The following is a 21072-nucleotide window of genomic DNA, read 5'->3' on the forward strand; positions in this document are numbered from 1 at the left end:
TTCTGTATAGAGTACCACAGTCGTGTCGTCATAACGCCAGGTAGCGCCCTTTGTTGCTAACCAGACATTGGTTACCGTTCATTACACCTGAATGCCTGCATAGGCTTTCTGATATTTTACCATCAAAATGTACTAAAAACACTAAAGCTCGCATTATATTAGTTATCGAACACACATTTAATCATTAATTAAAATGTACAAAGAAAATCTAAGATACAACATCTTAATAATTACGTTAGAATTTAGGATCAATGGTTTGTCAGTGGAGAAAATGGCATCCGGTTGAACGTATTTTGCAATGATAGCAACAGAGTAGTATCAACGTGGTATCGTGATGTAACATTGTAGTACTCTATACAGAGTTGCCTACTTATTTTATGTCCCTGTGCAGTTATGCTGGGTATTCTACTGCATCTTTACCAGATGGAAATACAACGTCATGCATAGGGTCGATTACAGTGAAAATGTAATCAATTATTTTTCAAAAATTACAATTGATAATTACTTCCTTTTTTCCCCATTACACCCAATTACATTAAGAGAATGTAATGATTACAATTGATTACAATTACATCATGGCTGAGTGGGGAAGGATGCAAGCCTCACTCCCAAACAAGTTTGCTATTCTTAGGCAACCTCAACAAGTTAATGAAATGTGTACATGTTGTACTATACTAGGAGGTTGAAGAATGAAATTGAATCTACAGTAATACTTCTGCCAGTAATATGATACCAAGTCTAGGACTGGAATATCACCTCATTCCCCAGCTAACACCTCCTCACTTTCCTATTGGTACTCTAGTGGCATAGGCTGGGTTTTGTTTGCGGGTGAGCATATTGAGAATGCCGAACTAAATCCTCCAATGAAAACTTAATTGTAATTTTTAGTAATTTAACCCACTTTAGTGGAAATATTTTTCCTTCCCCAGCCTACTGTACCACCATGAACCCATGATCCCCTCCCCTTGCTAATATACCTTAGATACAGTATGCTGCTTTTGTAATACTGTCTATAGTACTTATTAGACTTAATACACTTAATCTCATGAATGATGGAAGTTGATTTGGAGAAATATGGTGTTTGTCTGGAAACCTTGGAATGAAACTCAGTTGTACTTCCAACTAGCAAATCAATATTGATCAATAATAATTCTCCATTTCTGTTTACTCTAAGTATATTTCCTGCTCCAACGGGTAGTTACTGCAGTATACAATGTTAGGCTCTTGGCTTGTAATCTGTTGTTCATTATTTGTTTTTTAGGTGCTAACTAATTTTTGGTCAAAATATAATATTTTGTACTGGAATGGCCATAGGTTCCTGTTCTTATTACAGACTTAAATTTAGAAAATGAAGAAACCAAAATCTAGTAAAAACAGGATTGAATAAAATATGAAATGATTAATTTATATATCGGTACTTGGATGGTTTGGGTGCAGTAAGATAAATTATACAAAAATAGAATATCGACCAACAAAATAACGTTCAGATTCCTTATTTATTATACACGGGTCCACTAATTATGTAGCATTATTTGACACTGATGCTCTATAAACCTAGTCGCTATGAAGCTTGAGAAGCGAGTGTCGTTGTTTTTGGTTGGGACAAAATTCTAAAGAACTTTTCATGATTAAACTTGGACTTTTGGATTGAAATGCAATCCTTACTAACAAGGCACTACTCGAAATCGACACTGTGTCAATTTATGTAATTTGTTATTTTAATATTTTTAATGTTACTTTTTGTATTATATAGTATGCTACATTTTTTTATTGTATCATATTTTATTACATTTATTATATAGTAGTAATAGGTTATTTATTAAATATTATTCAATTGTTTTTGTATACAGTAGTAAATTATATCTGCATTTATTTACAGTGGCGAGACCCAATCAAACAGAGACAAGATTATACAAGGTAAGTTGTGCTATTTCAAATTTTTTTTCGCATGCTTTTAATTGAGGGACCTGATTTTTATTGAACATGAAACTATTGAAGTTTAAATGACATATTTCGATTGTTACTATATTTCATCAGCTGTTGTATTAACAGGAAGTGTCCAGTGACAATTCTTAGTAATTTTATAATCACAATGTCTTGCAGTGTGGGACGGATCAGTCGGCACAGTGATTTGCTGTTCTTGCCGTCAACCTTGAGGGCGGGGTTCAAACCTCTCACTGTGAATTTTATTTGTGTCCTTGTTTATTTCCACCCAGGAGTATGAAGGTGCATGATTTTGTACCATGAGCACGAAGCTGTTGTGGTGACTGAAAACTATAACTGGCAAAAGACTGACTTTAAAACTGTATTAACTTATTATTCATAAAAAAACACCAGTACTAATATATAATAATACTGTGTACTGTAAAATAACAAGGTTGAATACAAACTATATTTAAAAAATTTTTAAATTCTACATTTACCATGGGACACTCCAAAATAATACTGTACCGATGGTTTAAAATTTGGTCTGATAGAAAAAAAACTGTTTAGTATTGTAAATGCACAATGAGTATTTTCATTCAAGACTGTGATTCAGTGAGCAGATGACCACAGTGCATGCTGGGAAGAATTGATTAGGTTTACGGGCTTGTTTAGAGGAATGCAAAGCTAATTAGTCGTGAAGTGTAGCAAAGCTATATGGCTCGAGCCTCCTTGGTGAATAATGTATGCTGTATGGCACCAGCCAGAGTGGCTAGACGGAGGATATAAGCTAGCCGTGCATGACAGAGCAAGTTAATGCTGAATTTCACGAAAGTGAAAATGATAACATCTGAATCGTTTTCATTTTACGAGGCTTGGGTGTTCAGAGCAGGAAATGCGAATTTTTGCTGAGCCAGGATGACTTGACTGGTACGGTACATCATGAAAAGGGGAAACATAAATATATTGATATATTAAAATTACTCTTTAAAACTACAAATTATGTCCTTGTTTCTCCCTTTTAATTATGTTTTTTGTGTGGTAAGTTCAGCTTTAAATCTTTACAAATCTTTGTGTTCAACCATAAAATAAATTAAATTACTGTATGTGATATTAAACATCTCTACTACAAGTTATGTTCCTGTGTCCTTACAATTTTTTTGTAAATTTATGCATAGGTGATTGTCTGTATAGTGTCCTTGTAACAGGACAAAACAAATTGTTGTTTCCCAAGCCCATTGGTGTTTGAAAATCAAGGTTGGCCATTCCGATTTTTACATTTTTTAAATATGGTTAAGGCCAAATTTGGGTTCGTTTTCAACCATCACTCACTAATATGCATTTTATTTTATTTTATTTTATTTGATATCAAATTGATTAATTAAAGATTGAATTATAGAAATAGCTGACCCTTTTCGTTATGGATTTTTTCAGGTTTGGGCACCATGGTCTAGTTATGGAAGAACAATATCTTCAGGCATGGGAAAAAACATGAAAATTAACTTATACTTTAATATGCCTCCATTGCCAAATGTTTTCTGTATAGTCTATGTGGAGCAGCAAAAATAAACACAAAAAAAAAAATAATAAAAAAAAAAAAAACTTTGTTTCAATTATCTAAAAATTACCATGCTAAAATGCTATAATAAAGTATGCAATGTCCTCAGCATTCAGAAAAGCCAACAAATTAAATTAAAAGATTAAGCAAATAAAATAACAAATTGATTCTCCCCCCCCCCCCCTTTTAAAAATGCCTCTGGGGAGATGCGGTACATCATGAAAAGGGGAAACATAAATATATTGATATATTAAAATTACTCTTTAAAACTACAAATTATGTCCTTGTTTCTCCCTTTTAATTATGTTTTTTGTGTGGTAAGTTCAGCTTTAAATCTTTAAAAATCTTTGTGTTCAACCATAAAATAAATTAAATTACTGTATGTGATATTAAAAATCTCTACTACAAGTTATGTTCCTGTGTCCTTACAATTTTTTTGTAAATTTATGCATAGGTTATTGTCTGTATAGTGTCCTTGTAACAGGCCAAAACAAATTGTTGTTTCCCAAGCCCATTGGTGTTTGAAAATCAAGGTTGGTCATTCCGATTTTTAAATTTTTTAAATATGGTTAAGGCCAAATTTGGATTTTTTCAGGTTTGGGCACCATGGTCTAGTTATGGGAGAATAATATTTTCAGGCATGGAAAAAAACATGAAAATTAGCTTATACTTTAATATGCCTCTAGTGCCAAATGCTATCTGTATAGTCTATGTGGAGCAGCAAAAATAAACACAAATAAAAACAACAAATAAAAAAAAAAACTGTGTTTCAATTATCTAAAAATTACCATGCTAAAATGCTATAATAAAGTATGCAATGTCCTCAGCATTCAGAAAAGCCAACAAATTAAATTAAAAGATTAAGCAAATAAAATAACAAATTGATTCTCCCCCCCCCCCCCCTTTTAAAAATGCCTCTGGGGAGATGCGCAGTGCCTCTGACATCAATGCACCTTTTCCAGCCCTATATTATTTTGCAGGGTGCCCAGTAAAATATAACAGTAATAGTAATGTTATTGAAGAAGTGGATACAGTTAACTAGACAGATGTATTTTCAGCCATTGTTTCAAGTCATGAGTATTAATTGCTTTCATAATAAGGATATTGTTATTGAATGCATTGGTCATACTGACTACTGAACGTAAAATTTCCCAGGGAGTTGGCACGTTGTAAAGTAAAATATAGTGCAGTGTTTCTCAATAATGAAAACACTACAGGATAGCAATTTCCCATCTCAGAGCTACAGCACACAATAACACTGTGAAGAAATAGCACATTATCTACTGCTCCAGTGTGCAATGTAATTAAATAATAATCAATTGAATGTTAACCTGATTTTCTTTTTAATTAGATTGCCTTGACTGACTGTACCCAATATTATTGTTAATAACATTAGGCGAGATTTTGTTTATGGCTTGTTTAGCGAACCCATCCACCCCGCTAATACCGTAATGATGATTTTGAATAAAAAACAAATTTTATTCAGAAAAGAAAATTAAAGTTTTCTTTATTTTTATTAGGCCAGCGCCTGCCTTGAAATCTTCAAAAATAAGATGTATTTCTTCCTAATTATATTTTCCTAATTTTAACCATCCCATTACTACACTGTTTACATTCACCAACTTTATTTTCTCATCCATCTTGATGTTTTTTGGCAAAACTATTTGCTATACTGTATAAGAAAACAAAATTTTAATTAATTTTTTTCTGGCCTTCTCTGACAATCTTTAAAAAAATATGTTCACAGAACAAGGTATAAAAAGTGTCTCGCCTTTAGCAGAAATGAAATACTATATATTATAAATACAATCTGTAAGAGCTGTGTTATGACCAGTCGTCTTAGTTTCCAGCTCACACGTAATTGTCCTATTTGGTTAACCCATAAATAACTTCAAGAAATTAAATCACATTTTATTTCTCAAAGATATGAACAAAGCACTGTTTATCTAGACAATTTAATGATTATTTCTGTTTTTTACTACAATTAATTATTTTTAAGTTGTTACTGTTGCTTTGTCTGCCCCCTCCCTCTCTTCTCCAACCTGTCACACAGATCTCTCTGACAGTTATTTGACTACAGAGTGTTTGACAATTTTCAAATGTATTCTTTAAGTAGAAGATGTTCCATACAAGCTGTGATAAGCCAATATACCAGAAGCATTCTCTCAGAATAAATGTCAGTACATAAAGTCAATCAGTACTTTTATTTTATTATTATATTATGCCTTCATTTACAGCCTTTAAGACAACTGATTTCATTTTTAAAATTTAACGTAATAAGAATTTGCTTTTCCCACAGGTCAGCTGGATGTACCATTATCAGAAGAAGGAGAGTGTCAAGCCATACATGCAGGAATGTACCTCAGAGATGTGGCCTTCAATAAGGCCTTTGTCAGTGACCTTAAACGTACTATGCAGGTATGAACATTCAACATACCACTAAAACAGCCAATGCATTATATCACTTTAAACTCAATAACAAATTCTTTAGGACTTTTTTAAATCCTTGTTTTTTTTTTATTTCAACAAACACTTTGGTATTTATTGATATGGTACATGCTTTTACAGAACTTTTCATGTGTAATGAGTTTCAATATTTTGATTAGGAGAAAAGTGAGGGTTGGGTCTTTCTCTATGGTTTTATGTGGTGATGTAAAAGAGGATAGGGTCCCGGTGGGATCAAAGTGGCCAGGGTACCGGTTGGAGTGCAAGAGGCAGTAAGGAGAGGATTCTACTAGGACTGAAAAAGGCGATAATCCTGGTATGGATACAACAAAGGGTACCAGTGAAGACTATTAAAGTAGGTGGGTGGGGACGCAATAAACTATGGTAATCACCAAGTGGATATGCAAGAGGCTATATTAGAATCTTGAGAGTGAGAAAGAGTAAGGTGCTAAGGGGAAACAGATCTGGGTCCAGAGATGGTGAACAGGAGCTTGAATAGCTCTTCTATTGTATATTAAAATTGTGTTGAACAGTACATAAATTGATTTTTTTTTAATGGGGTACTTACTGTAGCTGAAATGTAACCATTGCTATTATGTTAAGAATGTCAATTTATACAGTTGGGAATAAGGTATAATTATTCCTGTTCCAAAAACCAGAGGATTCATTAATTAGTCTTAAATAAAACAAAAAGACAGTAACTCCGAAAAGAGACAGAGACATTTTGAGATTCAACGTTTCGATCTATATGATCATTTTCAAGAATACTGATGAGAAAATCTCATCCATCCATACATGTCTACAATATTTACAGAAGTATAACAGAAAGAAAAATAAAAACCAACCAATCAGATTAAACTCAAAGTTTTAACTAGCCAATTAAAAACGAGGTAATTAAAAATGAGGTGCATCTTACATTAAGTATGTCACTTGTTATTGTGAATAAACAATGAATAATCAACAATTATTCAACAATTTTAATTATTATTCCTGTTCAGTACTGGTAATTAATTAACAATGTCACCATTCAGGGCGAGTCCAGTAGATTGAACATCATTTGTTAATGTTTACAAAATATTTTTGTATTTTTTAGACAGCAGAGATCATCAAAGCAAATAGTCTTAAACAATTTAACATTCATCAAGATGTACGACTAAGAGAAAGGGTAAAAGCTTTTGTTTCTATTATGTGTATGCAATATTTATAATATTAATAAACAACAGATAAAGCAGGTTTGCACCACAGATTTTAGAACCTGTGCACTAAAGCAAAGTACTGAGCCTGTGTATGTGAAAAAAATAAATAAATAAATAAAAATAAATAAAAAATTTTAAAAAATTTTAAAAATAAAAAATAAATTTAAAAGCATTTTACGTACCATATTCACATAATATTAATCCAATATATTGATATTGTACAAAATATTAGGAATCAGGCAATTATATTATATTAAGCAATTATAGTCAGGTTTTGAGTATATTATAGGAAATGGAAGCCGAAGAAACCATTATTTTCTGAAAAAAATGTTTGAAGAAAATAATGGCTCCTAAATGCTTCTATTTCTTTAGTGTACGAAATTACTTGATTATAATTGCTTTGTAAGTCAGTTGTGACGTCTGTCTCCTTTTCTATGGCCCTCTAATCTAACTACTGGTTGTAGAGCAGTTGCTATATTGAAGTTTACAGTATAAGGGGTTATTAGGTAGCTCCCTAATCTTCTAGTAGACATTTCTTTAATAGATTAAAATGTATTATAAACATTATTATTAATTATTTCAGTGTTGCCTTATTTGTTCATATCTTTTATAAGTCAATCACCTTGTTATCTCATAACCACTATGCCTTTCTATGCCTTGCCTATGATGGTCTAGGCTTCGTTAGTGTTAATCAGCGCCATAGCGAGATATGTTAGGTTCGCTGTGTGCGTTCATAGCTTGGCCAGCAATGAAATATTCCATCACATACTTTAGTAAAATCACCCCAGCTTTGAGCTTTTTGCACATGAGACGCAAAAAATTGAAGGCACTACTGTATATCGAAGTAGTGATCAGTCGGGATAGGAAAATTCAGTTATGACGACACTACTGACTTATGATTTTGATTATTTGAATGGTTTTGTTTTCACAGAGTTACGGACAAATGGAAGGGAAGTCATTCACCATTCTAAAAGACGCATCGGAGAAGGCGGGTATCAAATTAAGGGATTACACTGCACAAGGTGGCGAATCACTGCCAGAGGTAATTACAAGTGTCGTTGAATTTATGTTGGATTATGTTTCTGAAGAGTGTAGGTCACATTAGAGCCGATAAAATGACAGTGATAACAGCAATGACAAACTTTGTATTCCTCTGATTTAAATAGAATTTTCAATTTTTGTTTTTACAAAAAAAATTTTTCAACGGAAAATTATTTTTAATAAATTAGATTTTTGACAAATGGTATGCATACTTACAAAAAAATTTATTTATATCTATTTGTTTCTTTATTTCCACATATTTTTTAAGGGGTGTCTATCTAGTCCGAGTTGATCAAGTGCGATCCTTGTTACGTACAAAACTAACAAGAAGACGATATACAGTGAATGCAAACTAAAGTCTTTTGATTAACTAACAAAATTTAGTATTTTGTAGCAGCATACGCTGAACACGAACCATGCCATTATTAGATATATATTTATCTGTAAAAGTATATTACATCTAGACCTACATGAAATTGGTGCACCCTCGTTTAAAAAATTATGGATCTGCCCCAGATCTGTGATATGACATCGTCATGCTCATCATAGCAAAACCACAGGTATTTTTCACAAACTTGATATTGTGGACAAATCTCCAGAAAGAAGAGATAGGAAAAGCTATTAAGGAAGGGAACATTTTCTGAATCAATTTTGCAAGATGTAGACGTGATACTGTATATTTGTGACATCTAGATGAGTTCTTAGTGATTTTAGGTGATGTCTTGGTGGTTTTCCTTTTTGTTGTTATGTAGTCCTGTTCTAAATTATGGACTTTATTTATTTTCAAAATATGAAATTATAATAACAGTGGATCTCCGCTTCATGCCCTTCTGGTTCTATGTCCTCATGACCCAGGCCCATTTTTTAAGGTTTATTCCTGTAATGATTAATCGTTAATGAGTGCGTCAGATTGGCACTGTTAAGTCTCAGTCTAGAAAATCTCAGTGGTGCATGCTTGGCACCATTCCAGGCTATTTACTGTGTGTGTCCTGTAGGCACTTTCAGTTAGTTGTACAGAGCAAACATAACAACTTTAAATATATATCATACTTCCTTTTGTGCTGCAATTCAAGGTTTTACGGTATCAAAATAATCTACATTTCACAATTTTTTACAATTAAAATCCTTAAATTGATATTAGCCTGGAAGTTTAAAGGTTTTTGCAAAAGTATATAGAGCAGTACCTGTAGTATTTATGTGTTCGGAATTGTCCACCAGTGTGCTGCTCATTTTACACCAAAAGGACTTCCTATGGTTTAAAAAATCCTAAAAATTTTGAGATAAGTTGAACCCAGAACCCAGGATTGGAAGGCTGGTAAGCATCTGAACCACCCAGGCCACACTCCAGACATCTAAAAACAATAGTCATATATATATATATATTTTTTTTTATAATCGTTGATTTTGAAATTTGCAAAAAACGACACGACGCAAAATAAAATATGTAAATAAGTGAATAGACCTTTTCGCTAAGCGCATCCTCTTTGATATTTTTGCAAAGGTCCCACAAAAGAAGTGTAAAAACATATGCAAATACATGCATTCGTGGGACAATGCATGTGATTGTGGGAAACGCATGTACTCCTTGCCCTGTTACCTGTTTTTATTGTTCAGTTTTTAATGACAATGCAGAAATGTCCACTGTAGTGAAGACAAAGATGTTATAATCCACTTGCACCTTGACTTTAGCTCATGTTGTCCGCTCAACATACTTAGGTACAACTTTCTTTGTGGTTGACTTATTAATAAACAAAATGTCCATTTCTTTCTCATTTCAGGTACGCTTCAGGGCCACACAGTTCTTCCACAATTTGTGCCAAAGCACGTTACAGATGTTGAAAGCCGAAAAACAAACGAGGGAAGCCACTAACGGTAGCCCTACCAATTCGAGCAGGAGCCGCTTCTACAAATGGACTCGTTTTGATAAAGGAAAAACAGGAAGCAAAAGCCCTGATAGCCCAAAAGAAAAATACCTCGGTTTAGCCGGTAGGTTAGATGCCAGTGCATGTCTAGGATGTTGGGGAAAGAGGGAAAAAGATAAAGAAACAAAAGAGAACCAACTGGTATCAACACAAAGGACTAAAAATGGCTGTGAAACGGCTGGGAGCCCCGATAGCAACAGAGAGGATTACAACCCCTTCTATTTGACAAAAAGTGCCGCGCAGAGTCCGAACGGAGAAAATATCCTGATTGTCAGTCATGGGGTTCTGTTGAAGGAAATGATACGTTATTTTGTAGAGGATCTGAACTGTATTATTCCCGGCGGGAAAGGAAAAGCATTACGAACAAGCCCTAACACAGGTGTTTCACAGTTTATGGTACATATAGGTGATGATGGACAGGTGTTGCAGGTTGAGTGCCTTATGGTTCATAGCATTCAGCACCTACCAGGTGCACATAAGTATTGTTCCGCACAATCAAATGGTAAATGACATCATACGGACCGATGCATTCCACAATGTACGAGACATCTTAGTACCGTGTTGAATTATACTTAACACCAAAAAGTATGTTCATAAAGACATTAATATTGAAACTGGTACCTTTTGAGCAATAAAGTTTTTAATGCCAAGATCTATATCAATTTATACGTACATACCAGTACAACAGTATTGATTGTATTTATTGCAAATAAATATAACTTTTTAAGCTGGCATGTACTAAGATGATATTTCAACATCTGTGTATTCTATATAAAGCATGATATGTAAAAACAGACAAATACAAAGATTTATATTTGACAAGATGGGTTTTGATGTTTCTTTTTTATTATTGGCTATTCAATCAGAACTACCCGTTTTCGTGTTGACCGAGCTATATTTTTAAAAGAAGACATGTTAAAATATGGCAAAGATTAATATAAGATACTCTATGGGTGTAGGCTGGGAACCCATTCTCCCTACTAGGAAACTAGTTCCACTAAGGGGTCATTTTCACAAGTGTACAAACAGTGCTCTTTTTCAGTATCCCCTCCTTCCCTTCTGAAAGTGTACATACAAAATGTTGTTTTTGCAAAACTATTCTCCATTTTTTGTGAAGTCAGCTAAAGTACTGGAATTTTTTTACTTAAAAATGTATATTATATTCATGGTTGCATTATAGATTGGTTGTAAAAATCTATTATTTTAAATAATGCATGTTATTTTGGACCAACAATTTTATGCATGTGTAAAAGTGTACAAATTTTTCTTTCCCCCTCCCCCTAGCACACTGTTTGTACAGTAGTGATAGTTGTGAACCACTCCTAAGTGGGTTTAAATACTAAAAATGACCATTAAGTTTTTTATTGGATATGGATTCCATTCCGCATTCTGGGATTTAGTTTGCATTCTCATTTTTTGCATCCCCAGACCGAAACCAGCCTATTCCCCTGCAAGTATACATTATATTTTTCCTGATGTTTAGCACAATACAAAAGTTTAAAAAGAATTCACTAAAATGTACACAAGAGGTTTCAATGCAAGAATATTCATTATACTAATTAGTGAATATGATATAGTCCTGAAGGACAAAATAAAAAAAATTTAAGGAAAAAAAAAACCTAAATACCATACACAATAAAGAGTACCGGTTTGGCTGAGTTTAATTGAACAATACCATATTTAGCTTTGATGATGAGCTCTTAGAAACACTTGGCTGATTGATGTTTTTTTTATCTCTACTGCCCCTGTTTTACTACCCACATGAGGCTGATTGATTATTAGATCTTTTTTAGATCTACTGCCTCTAATAGGAGCTCTAGAAACACATAGGATAGCTGATTGATTAATAGATATCTTTTAGGTCTACTGTCTCTATTATACTGCCCTCATTCCATACATTCCTTGTTAGATTCATATTAACCAGATAATCTGCACTCCTGGAGTTATGTACCCTGGGCTGAAAATTTATCAGCAACTAGAATTCTAGATGAGTGGGATTCTAAACCAAGTTCCCCTACCATACTGCTCAACCATTCAATTGGCAAAACATTTCTGGAGGCTTCGATTAAGGGTGAACACACAGAGTGTTCCACTTTTAATATTACAAAGTTTGGAGTGTGGAGCAAACACACCTATTTGACTTCTTGTAATATTAGTTTTATCTATATAGTTGGACATAAAGTAAACTTCCATCCAGGATCTTAAATTCAGCTACAAACAAAATAAAACAGAAAGCAACAAAATAAAGATTCCAATAATGTTCTATTTATTAATACTACTGCTTACTTGTAAAACTCAATACTAACTACACTAATCTATGCAAGCATACATACCCAAGTTCCATATTCCCAACCACAGAAGCCACTAATGGACTGGTTGCCTAGACAGTTTTTCTTTAAACAATATATTACACCATATCGCTACATATATAATCCAACAGATGTGAAAATTAATAATAATAATATTTACAACTAAGTGTCGGAGCGCTTTTCCACATTGTTACCTCAGTCATTTACGATAGCCACGAGATCTACTGTATATACTCGAGTATAAGGCAACCCACTTATAACACGACCCCAGTCTTATATGCAAGTATATAATGGTACTAATTGCAAAGTGCTAAATACATATATTTTAAAATTTTCACGTATCAGAGTGCTTCCAATTACAAGTGGAGTTGAATGGCTTGCTGTTAAAGATGCTTGCCTTGAAATACTGTGCTCCTGGGTTAAATTCCAGTAACAGCAGGATTTTTTTATTTTTTTTAAACCACTCCACTCTACTCTCCAGGGGTGGATCCAGAGATGTCCGAAAAGGAAGGGGGGGGGGGTGTGTGTTGCGCGCGATTGAGACAATATTACACTACAATTTTTTGTTTTCTAAACGTTCCGAAATAACCTTTCAGGCGCATTGGACAATCATTTCTTTTTCTTTCTTTTTTGACTTCCAATGAAAGGTTGGGGGGGGCCCACGGCAAGTCCGCCCGTGTTGTTATTATGAGACTTGGTTTTTAAAGCATACCTGGGCCCTGTGAGAGGACAGTAGGTATTTACTGAACACAATTCAGTATAAAGAATATTAATATTTTAACACTGTATACTGTAGTACACAATTTGTAATTTTGGTCACTGGAAGTATTTCTAGAGATGCATAATCAGCATGGACAATACATGATTCTAAAAACTCTTGAAAAAGCCTTCTTCCTTCACATATGGGATGAGGGAGCTTTTCTTTAGCCTCTTGGAAAGGTCATTTTCATCTACAGCTTTGAAGGGGCTTCTCCCTCCACACCTTAGAGGGGCAGTTTCTCCCCAGCTTCTTCAAAGCGCAAGCCTGCGTCCTTCCTTTTATATCAGCCATTCTGAAAAATGAATGAGTTCAGTTATAGAAACACTCATTCGATTACAGTAGAACCTCATTTTTACGTACCTCTGTTTTAAGAACACCCATTTTATGTACGCCACCTATGGATGATGAAGTCATCAAAAAAACCAAAAAATACTCAAAACATCAGCCCTTTTCACGGCCACCATAATGCAAAAAGAGATTTGTTAGTTTCTGTGTATTTTATCTCAATATCGTAACAATAAACAAACCATTTATACAAAGAATTTTCTACACAAAGTTTACTAAGCTGGATAGCCATAATTTTGCACACAAACTCTAACTGCTAGTTTCGCCCAGTGCATGTAGTTTTAGTTCATCATGCCCAGACAACACCGCAGCCCTGCTGTTTAGAATAGTCATTAAGGGGAATTTCCATGAAGTTACAGGCCTGTAGGAAGATTTTCGATTTGGGTATTGTTTAGGGACTTAAAGCATTGGCGGATCCAGGAATTCGAAATTGGTGGGGGGGGGGGAGAGGGAGGAACTTTCACAGATGGATGGTCTATACCATAAGAAAAAAAATAAAATGATTATGGCACCTCATTGGCGAATCCAGGAATTCGAAATTGGGGGGGGGGGGAACTTTCACAGATAGATGGTTTATACCATAAGAAAAATAATAATTATCGCACCTCTACATGGTTGGAAATGACACTCTCAGATCTAAATATAATAATAATTTTTTTTTCCCATTTCTTTCCTTGAATCTGCCCTGTGAAGTTGTAACTTTTTATGTCCTGTAACATCTGTAGGCCTACAGATAACATGGATCAATCTGCAATCACTGGAGCTGATAATTTCCAACAGAGGCCTGGAGGGGGTTTATGGGAAAAGCCCTGGGAGGCTCCAACAAAGTAGCACTTTGAGGGTCTTATATAATGGATTTCTTAAACACATAATTCATGAATTCAAATCCATATACACATTCAAAAAACTCATTAAGAACCACTATTTACCTTAACTTCATAATATATAGTTTAAATTTTATGATGTCAATTTTTGTTGAATCTTACTCTCATGTTTTGAAAATGTATATTTATTGTATTGTTTCCTCATTGTTCTATTATTATTCTGTAATTTTTGTATTCTCATTTAGGGACCACTGTGGAAATAAGTTGCTTTTTGTACTTTTCTGTGTTTTTATCCTTGAATGTTTTGACTTATAATTACTTCAGAATGAATAAATAAATAAAAATTTTTTAAAATATTTTATTTAAATTTTCATCAATTTTGGTGTTTTTGGGATCTGAAGAAGTAACATTGTCCTGTACATCTGTAAGCCTACAGATAACATTGTTCACATTATGGATCAATCTGCAATCACCGGAGCCAATCAATTTCTAATAAATTTCATACCACATTTTAAAAAATCAATGGTTAGAAAAGCTGGCAAAAATATAATGCAATGCATGCTATAGTATTTTGTGATAATTAGGAACAATTTACAGAAATAATAGGTTTAGAAAAGTGGACCTTTTGGAACTTGGGGGTTGTGTCCGCACCCTCTGCCTACGGGCCTGATTTATACCTTTGTCGTATAGGTAATCTTACAATGTATTGAACATTTCAAGCCTGAATGCTTAGCACTGTTATTGGTCAGTTGTTAAGTTTTGGAAAGGTCTATTTGAATGGGAAGCTGCAATGATGGCTTTTGTGAACAAGGAACTGAAAAATCACAGAGAAGTATGAAGATATAATTACCTTGCAATGCATTGTTAATCATGATTGACACTACATACAGTCCAGATGTTCACAGGTGTTTTGAACTTAATCATTTTTTTTTCAAAATGATAACGATTGTTGCACCTTAGTAGTTTCTGTATTACCAAACTGCACCTGTACTCCTAGAAGAGAGGTAACCTGCAAGATAATAATCATATCAATCATTATTTTCATCTTCCATCATCAACAAATTTCACCTGAATTTATTCATCCATTATTCTTAAAACAGTACATTAAATATTTATGTACTATATACTCATTTTTTCATTCTTTTTTAATTGGCCATTTATTATATATATTTGGCACAACATTTTAAGATAAACAACACTAAAAAAAAAATTATTATTTAATTATTATTATAATGTACCAGTGTAATCAAAGATGTTCATATTGCATACATTTCATCACACAGGCAACAATATTATATTGTATAATCAACTTCACTGTAATATTAATATTACTTAATTAAGTTCAAATACAAAACAGCAACCAAAGAGAAAAGACTGAAAATATGTATAAAATGTCAAACAAAAGCAACCTATAATAAAATACAACCAATCATTGACAGCTGAAAATTACAAACATCAAATCCTTGTACTCATAAATAGCCTATATTATATATGCTAAAAGGTCACTGAATAAAATTAACCATGCAATACTAGTAATAAAGACCTACATTGAAAGAAATAATATAATTGAAAATAACAGACAAAAGAGTAGATTGCAAGTGAACAATATATAATAAACACCGAACAAAAGTTCTATAAAATATTCAACAACAGATTTCTCAAGTTCGTAAAATGCATTTCCATAACTATGTCTTCAGATTTCCATAGTAAACGAAAAATATCTATAGCACCACAAAATAATTTGCCTTGAGTGCAAGATATAAGTATGGAGTTATAATTACTTTGAAAATGGGCTCGATTGTCTTTGGGCAGATTGTCTATCATTTGATGTGGAATTTCAAAACAAACAGAACAGGACGAAGATTTTCAGGTCATTTTTTCTGAGTTTTCACAACAATTTATCAGTAATCCGACTATTGTAATAGTTGTCTACGGACAATGTAACCAAAGATCCTGATGGAAAAGTTATTTGTTCTGGACTTTAAGACTTATTTATTTATTGGCCTAGGGCTATGATAAATTTCCGTAGTATTTTCGTCAATTTCCATACATCCGTATTTAGGCAAAATTTCTGTAGAAAATAGGCCTAACTACGGACGTTCCGCAGTACTTGAGAAGTCTGCAAAAAAAGTCTGGTAAAACGTAGTAATGTGCAGTAACTATGATGAATAATAGAAACAGGATTTTTGGAATCTATGAAATCGCAACTAAAAATATGACAGGCCTGTAAAACAAATGACAAACCTGCTTGAACTTTGCCCTGATTTGACTCAACTTTTGCATGTAATCACTCACTGTTGGGTCCGATACTTTTAAACTATGTAACATGGTGAGCAGTGATTTAAGAGCTTTCAATTTCCTGAAATCATCAACAAGGATTATTGAAAATGTATAAAAATATTTAACATCATATTGTACACAAAACATTATTTCATTTAAAAAAATTAATAAAACAGTTGTCATATCAAATAATAAAATAATAATGCATATATACATAAGTTGAACAAATATCGCTTGATTTTTCACTCTCATAATAAAAGGGAATATGTATTAAATGACCTAAAGAGTGAATATAGCAATCCACAAGAATAGTGTTGAATATTTTGTCGTATCAATGACACATCAGCAACTGAGACAGGAATTAGGCAGGCCAGGTCTTATATATACTGTGCTAATAAGCAACAGGTGTTGGAAAGTATTAAGGGAAAAAAAAAAAAAAAAAAAAATCAAGTAATAAGGAAAGCGTCACTAAGCTCATTCTAACGGTTTATAGAGGGCCTAATGCGATTGATACATTGTGCTTCCAACACACGAAAGCGCAATTCATCTTTGGGCGCTCTTCTGACGATGGAAACCAAGATTGAGTATTGGTAGGAATCCATCTGCATCAGGTAATTCCATCTCAAACCTGATGGTGGGATGTTGAGCATTAATATGTTCAAGGAGGAGATGCACGTGATTAGTGTCTTTGACAATAACCCCAGTGTCATCCACATATCTGATGTAAACAATAGGTCTGGGTATGGGGCCCATATAAATAGAAGAGCGTTTTAACCTATCAAGACGGAGAATAGCAAGGGTACCACCTGTCTCTTATACACATCTAGATGTGTATAAGAGACAGGCTTGAACTTTGCCCTGATTTGACTCAACTTTTGCATGTAATCACTCACTGTTGGGTCCGATACTTTTAAACTATGTAACATGGTGAGCAGTGATTTAAGAGCTTTCAATTTCCTGAAATCATCAACAAGGATTATTGAAAATGTATAAAAATATTTAACATCATATTGTACACAAAACATTATTTCATTTAAAAAAATTAATAAAACAGTTGTCATATCAAATAATAAAATAATAATGCATATATACATAAGTTGAACAAATATCGCTTGATTTTTCACTCTCATAATAAAAGGGAATATGTATTAAATGACCTAAAGAGTGAATATAGCAATCCACAAGAATAGTGTTGAATATTTTGTCGTATCAATGACACATCAGCAACTGAGACAGGAATTAGGCAGGCCAGGTCTTATATACTGTGCTAATAAGCAACAGGTGTTGGAAAGTATTAAGGGAAAAAAAAAAAAAAAAAAAAAATCAAGTAATAAGGAAAGCGTCACTAAGCTCATTCTAACAGTTTATAGAGGGCCTAATGCGATTGATACATTGTGCTTCCAACACACGAAAGCGCAATTCATCTTTGGGCGCTCTTCTGACGATGGAAACCAGGATATCGGGGTCTTTCACGGCAGGATGAGATTCACCAAAGTTTGCGCCGAGCGCAGAGGCGGTGCTGTGTTTACGAGCCGAAGCGAGATGTTCAATCACCCTAAAGTGAAGCGCCCTGATAGTGGAACCAACATATTCGTAAGATGAGCAGATGTTGTTTTTTAAAGGACATCGGACTAGGATACATCCAAGATTAGGCTTACGAGCTTTAGTAAATTGAGAAATGGTGTATGGACGGGGATTAACCACTCTAGCATTGATGTTATTTCGTTTAAGGGCTAACCGTATCTGGGTATTAAGTTGATCGCTGACAAAGGGAATTTTAAGGGTGAGGTTTGTAAAACCCCGAGATTTATTCGCAGTGTGAGCGGGAGGGTTCAACCAGTGGCGGGGATATCCATTGTTCATAAGTTTATGGTTTAAAATCCCAATCCCTTCGTCCACAAATTCTGCTGTACATACAGTAATTTACCAATTCTTTTGTATTCATTGGTAACCACTGCTTTTTTTAATGAAAAGGGAATGGTGCGATTTGTAATGCAGAATGATACCTTTGTTGGCCGCTTTAGTGTAAAATTTGGTGGAAATCGATCCATCTGAATTGATCCCAAGTTTAACATTGAGTATTGGTAGGAATCCATCTGCATCAGGTAATTCCATCTCAAACCTGATGGTGGGATGTTGAGCATTAATATGTTCAAGGAGGAGATGCACGTGATTAGTGTCTTTGACAATAACCCCAGTGTCATCCACATATCTGATGTAAACAATAGGTCTGGGTATGGGGCCCATATAAATAGAAGAGCGTTTAAACCTATCAAGACGGAGAATAGCAAGGGTACCACTGAGGCTATTTCCCATTGCTAAGCCTTGTATTTGTTGATAAAAATTGTCAGCATGCACAAATGTTGTTGGATGTTGTTATCCAATCAAAGGTGTAAAAGGTCTGAAAGATCGGTGAGTGTAAGTCCGTATTGTTCAAGTTTGTGTTGAGTGGCATACTCAATGGCCGTTTAAATTGCCTCACCAGTGTCCACGTTCGTGTATAAAGATACAACGTCGTAGGAGACAGAGAGTTGGGGGGTATTGTTGATGTGTGCGGAAACATGTACCAGGAGAGGGCTCAAAATAAACTGTAAGAGCCAACTAAATCTTTCGAAGATGGCTCTACAAGCTGATACAGTAGGTCTGATGCTAATGGGATTTATGTGGGTTTTAGGGAGTGTATAAAATACTTGGGTCCTAGCTGTAGGGGGTGTAGTGAGACGGTTTATGAGGCTTGATGGAAAATTTTGTTTATAGAGTACGTCCTTTATCATGTGGTTTATTTTAAGACGAAGTTTGGGTGTGGCATCCCTGTCAAGCTTTAAGTATGTTGTGGTGTCAGAGAGATCATTTCATTTTCTAATCGAAGAAGGTCCTGTGTATGCATGATCACTACTTCCCCTCCTTTATCACTGCGGGTTATAGTGATATTATCAGTGTCACGAAGGTCAGTTATAGCCCTCTTCTGTTTCTGTGAAAGATTGGGAGTGTTACTGATTTTTGTTTTCTTAATAATGCAGGAGATGTCTTGTTGAAGGTTACGAAGTGATGTCTCAATGTGTATGTCGGTATTATTTTTAGGAGGAGCAATGCGTCGATGGTAAAAATGGCATGCAGAGGATATCATATTAAGGTTGCGCGCACTCCGTGTTTGTGTACCGGTATGCATAGAAGACTGTGTGTTGATTGCGGCCTTCCAGCGTACAGAGTAGGCTAAAGCTGTGACCTCAAGTTGGATAGCTTCCACCAGTTCAGGTTTTGATATGTTGGGTGTATATGCGTATATAATTTATAACAATTATACTAATTCGAGACCACCTTAGGGACTTGAATATTTGGGGTAGTCTCATCTCCAATGTCAATGAGGGTTAGCATTGTGTTAAAAGATTGTAATATTTAGCTCTTTGAAAAAGTGTTCTCAGATTAGAGGGGTCTGAGAGTTAGGCCTAGCTAGAGAGAAAACCATATTATTATTGTATAAATACTGTACTTTGTATTTTTTTCTTCTGAATTTTCCAATATTATCTTCCATGTTAACACAAATCCTTGATAGAAGCCAATCTCTTCGCCAATTTGTTTGCCTAAATTTAACCCTTTTTGTAAACCACTTTTCTTTCCTTTTTCCTTCCCCTCCTGAAGACCATTCAAAAATCCATTTTGTTCAAACCTTAAAAAAAAAATAAAGAAAATCCATTAAAAAATTAAAACAAAACATAAAAGTCCACTAAAAATCTCTTAAAAATAAATTATAAAGTTACAAGAAGGGTTTATCATTTTAATTCCAAGATATGTAATATCAATAAGCCAATATCATAACGAAATAAAAACAACGGGTGATAGCCAGCCCCAGGCGTATTATTCGCTCCCTAATTAGGCCACCCGTCCCTAGATAGCGACCGTTTTCGTTAGTCCGAGGCCACTTCTTTACATACAACAGTAGCCTAGTACTAGGCCTAGCCTAAACTTAACCAATTAGTGGCCTAGTCTAGGCCTACCTACCTTTCCTCGGCGCAGACAATTGAATCAAATATGTCAAAGACTTCCTCATGTGTTCCTTCCTTAACTTCGGCCATAATGATTGTGACAGTCAAGCTTTTTTTTTAATTGTTTATTAGGCCCTCCTCCTGCAGCTATTCTGTTCTGCAGCACTATTTCATAACGTCCTTCCCTCCAGGGTTGCCAGATAGTCGACAGGCTTCACGGCCAAACACACGCCATCTCACGGCCAAATTTGTTTTTAATATCGGCCAAAATTCGACCAGAATTTAATCCGATTAGAAGACAGTTATGTGGGTACATATTCATTTGAAATACTGCAAAAATTACAGGAAAATCAGGGGCCGTTCGTTTGAAATTGCATCAAAATAATATACACAGAACAATGTTAAACTTCTTTTAATTAATCTATCACCATAAAACACATGCCCAGCTACATCATAATATTAAATAGCCTAGGCCCTATGTTCTTT

At 34.3% G+C, this 21072-nt stretch overlaps 2 protein-coding genes and 1 long non-coding RNA gene across 3 annotated transcripts in view; 1 reads left to right on the top strand and 2 right to left on the bottom strand.

Annotated features, from left to right (window-relative positions):
• The window catches only part of LOC117100937 (fructose-2,6-bisphosphatase TIGAR-like), a 15764-nt gene extending 4749 nt beyond the window's left edge, over nucleotides 1-11015 (top strand). Inside the window, exons 2-6 of the mRNA XM_033240779.1 lie at nucleotides 1880-1917; nucleotides 5781-5899; nucleotides 7020-7091; nucleotides 8054-8164; nucleotides 9942-11015. Of these exons, the coding sequence (XP_033096670.1) occupies nucleotides 1880-1917; nucleotides 5781-5899; nucleotides 7020-7091; nucleotides 8054-8164; nucleotides 9942-10595 (994 nt within the window). The 3' untranslated portion in view covers nucleotides 10596-11015. The remainder of the gene's footprint in view (nucleotides 1-1879; nucleotides 1918-5780; nucleotides 5900-7019; nucleotides 7092-8053; nucleotides 8165-9941) is intronic.
• A 4237-nt stretch (nucleotides 11016-15252) lies between these two features.
• Nucleotides 15253-17169, bottom strand: LOC117100938. The gene is made up of 2 exons (XR_004444195.1): nucleotides 16568-17169; nucleotides 15253-15332 (listed from the first exon to the last, which is right to left on the bottom strand). It is a non-coding gene; the product is annotated as an uncharacterized LOC117100938 (long non-coding RNA).
• A 204-nt stretch (nucleotides 17170-17373) lies between these two features.
• LOC117100945 (protein LTO1 homolog) lies at nucleotides 17374-20746 on the bottom strand. The gene is made up of 3 exons (XM_033240789.1): nucleotides 20603-20746; nucleotides 20094-20270; nucleotides 17374-17560 (listed from the first exon to the last, which is right to left on the bottom strand). Exons 1-3 carry the CDS (start codon nucleotides 20674-20676, stop codon nucleotides 17374-17376), a joined length of 438 nt encoding a protein of 145 aa, XP_033096680.1. The 5' UTR covers nucleotides 20677-20746.
• Between the last annotated feature and the right edge of the window lie 326 nt (nucleotides 20747-21072).

The sequence above is a fragment of the Anneissia japonica genome, unplaced genomic scaffold (genome assembly GCF_011630105.1).
Source record: "Anneissia japonica isolate Jap-2015-1 unplaced genomic scaffold, ASM1163010v1 scaffold287793_len260017_cov185, whole genome shotgun sequence".
NCBI classification, from domain to species: domain Eukaryota; kingdom Metazoa; phylum Echinodermata; class Crinoidea; order Comatulida; family Comatulidae; genus Anneissia; species Anneissia japonica.

Coding starts and splice junctions, on each gene's coding strand:
- LOC117100945 (XM_033240789.1), bottom strand. CDS start 20,676: ATGGCCGAAGTTAAGGAAGGAACACATGAGGAAGTCTTTGACATATTT. Junction 20,271..20,602: donor ATTGTCTGCGCCGAGGAAAG/GTAGGTAGGCCT, acceptor TTTTTTTTTAAG/GTTTGAACAAAATGGATTTT. Junction 17,561..20,093: donor TCAGAAGAAAAAAATACAAA/GTACAGTATTTA, acceptor TGATGATTTCAG/GAAATTGAAAGCTCTTAAAT.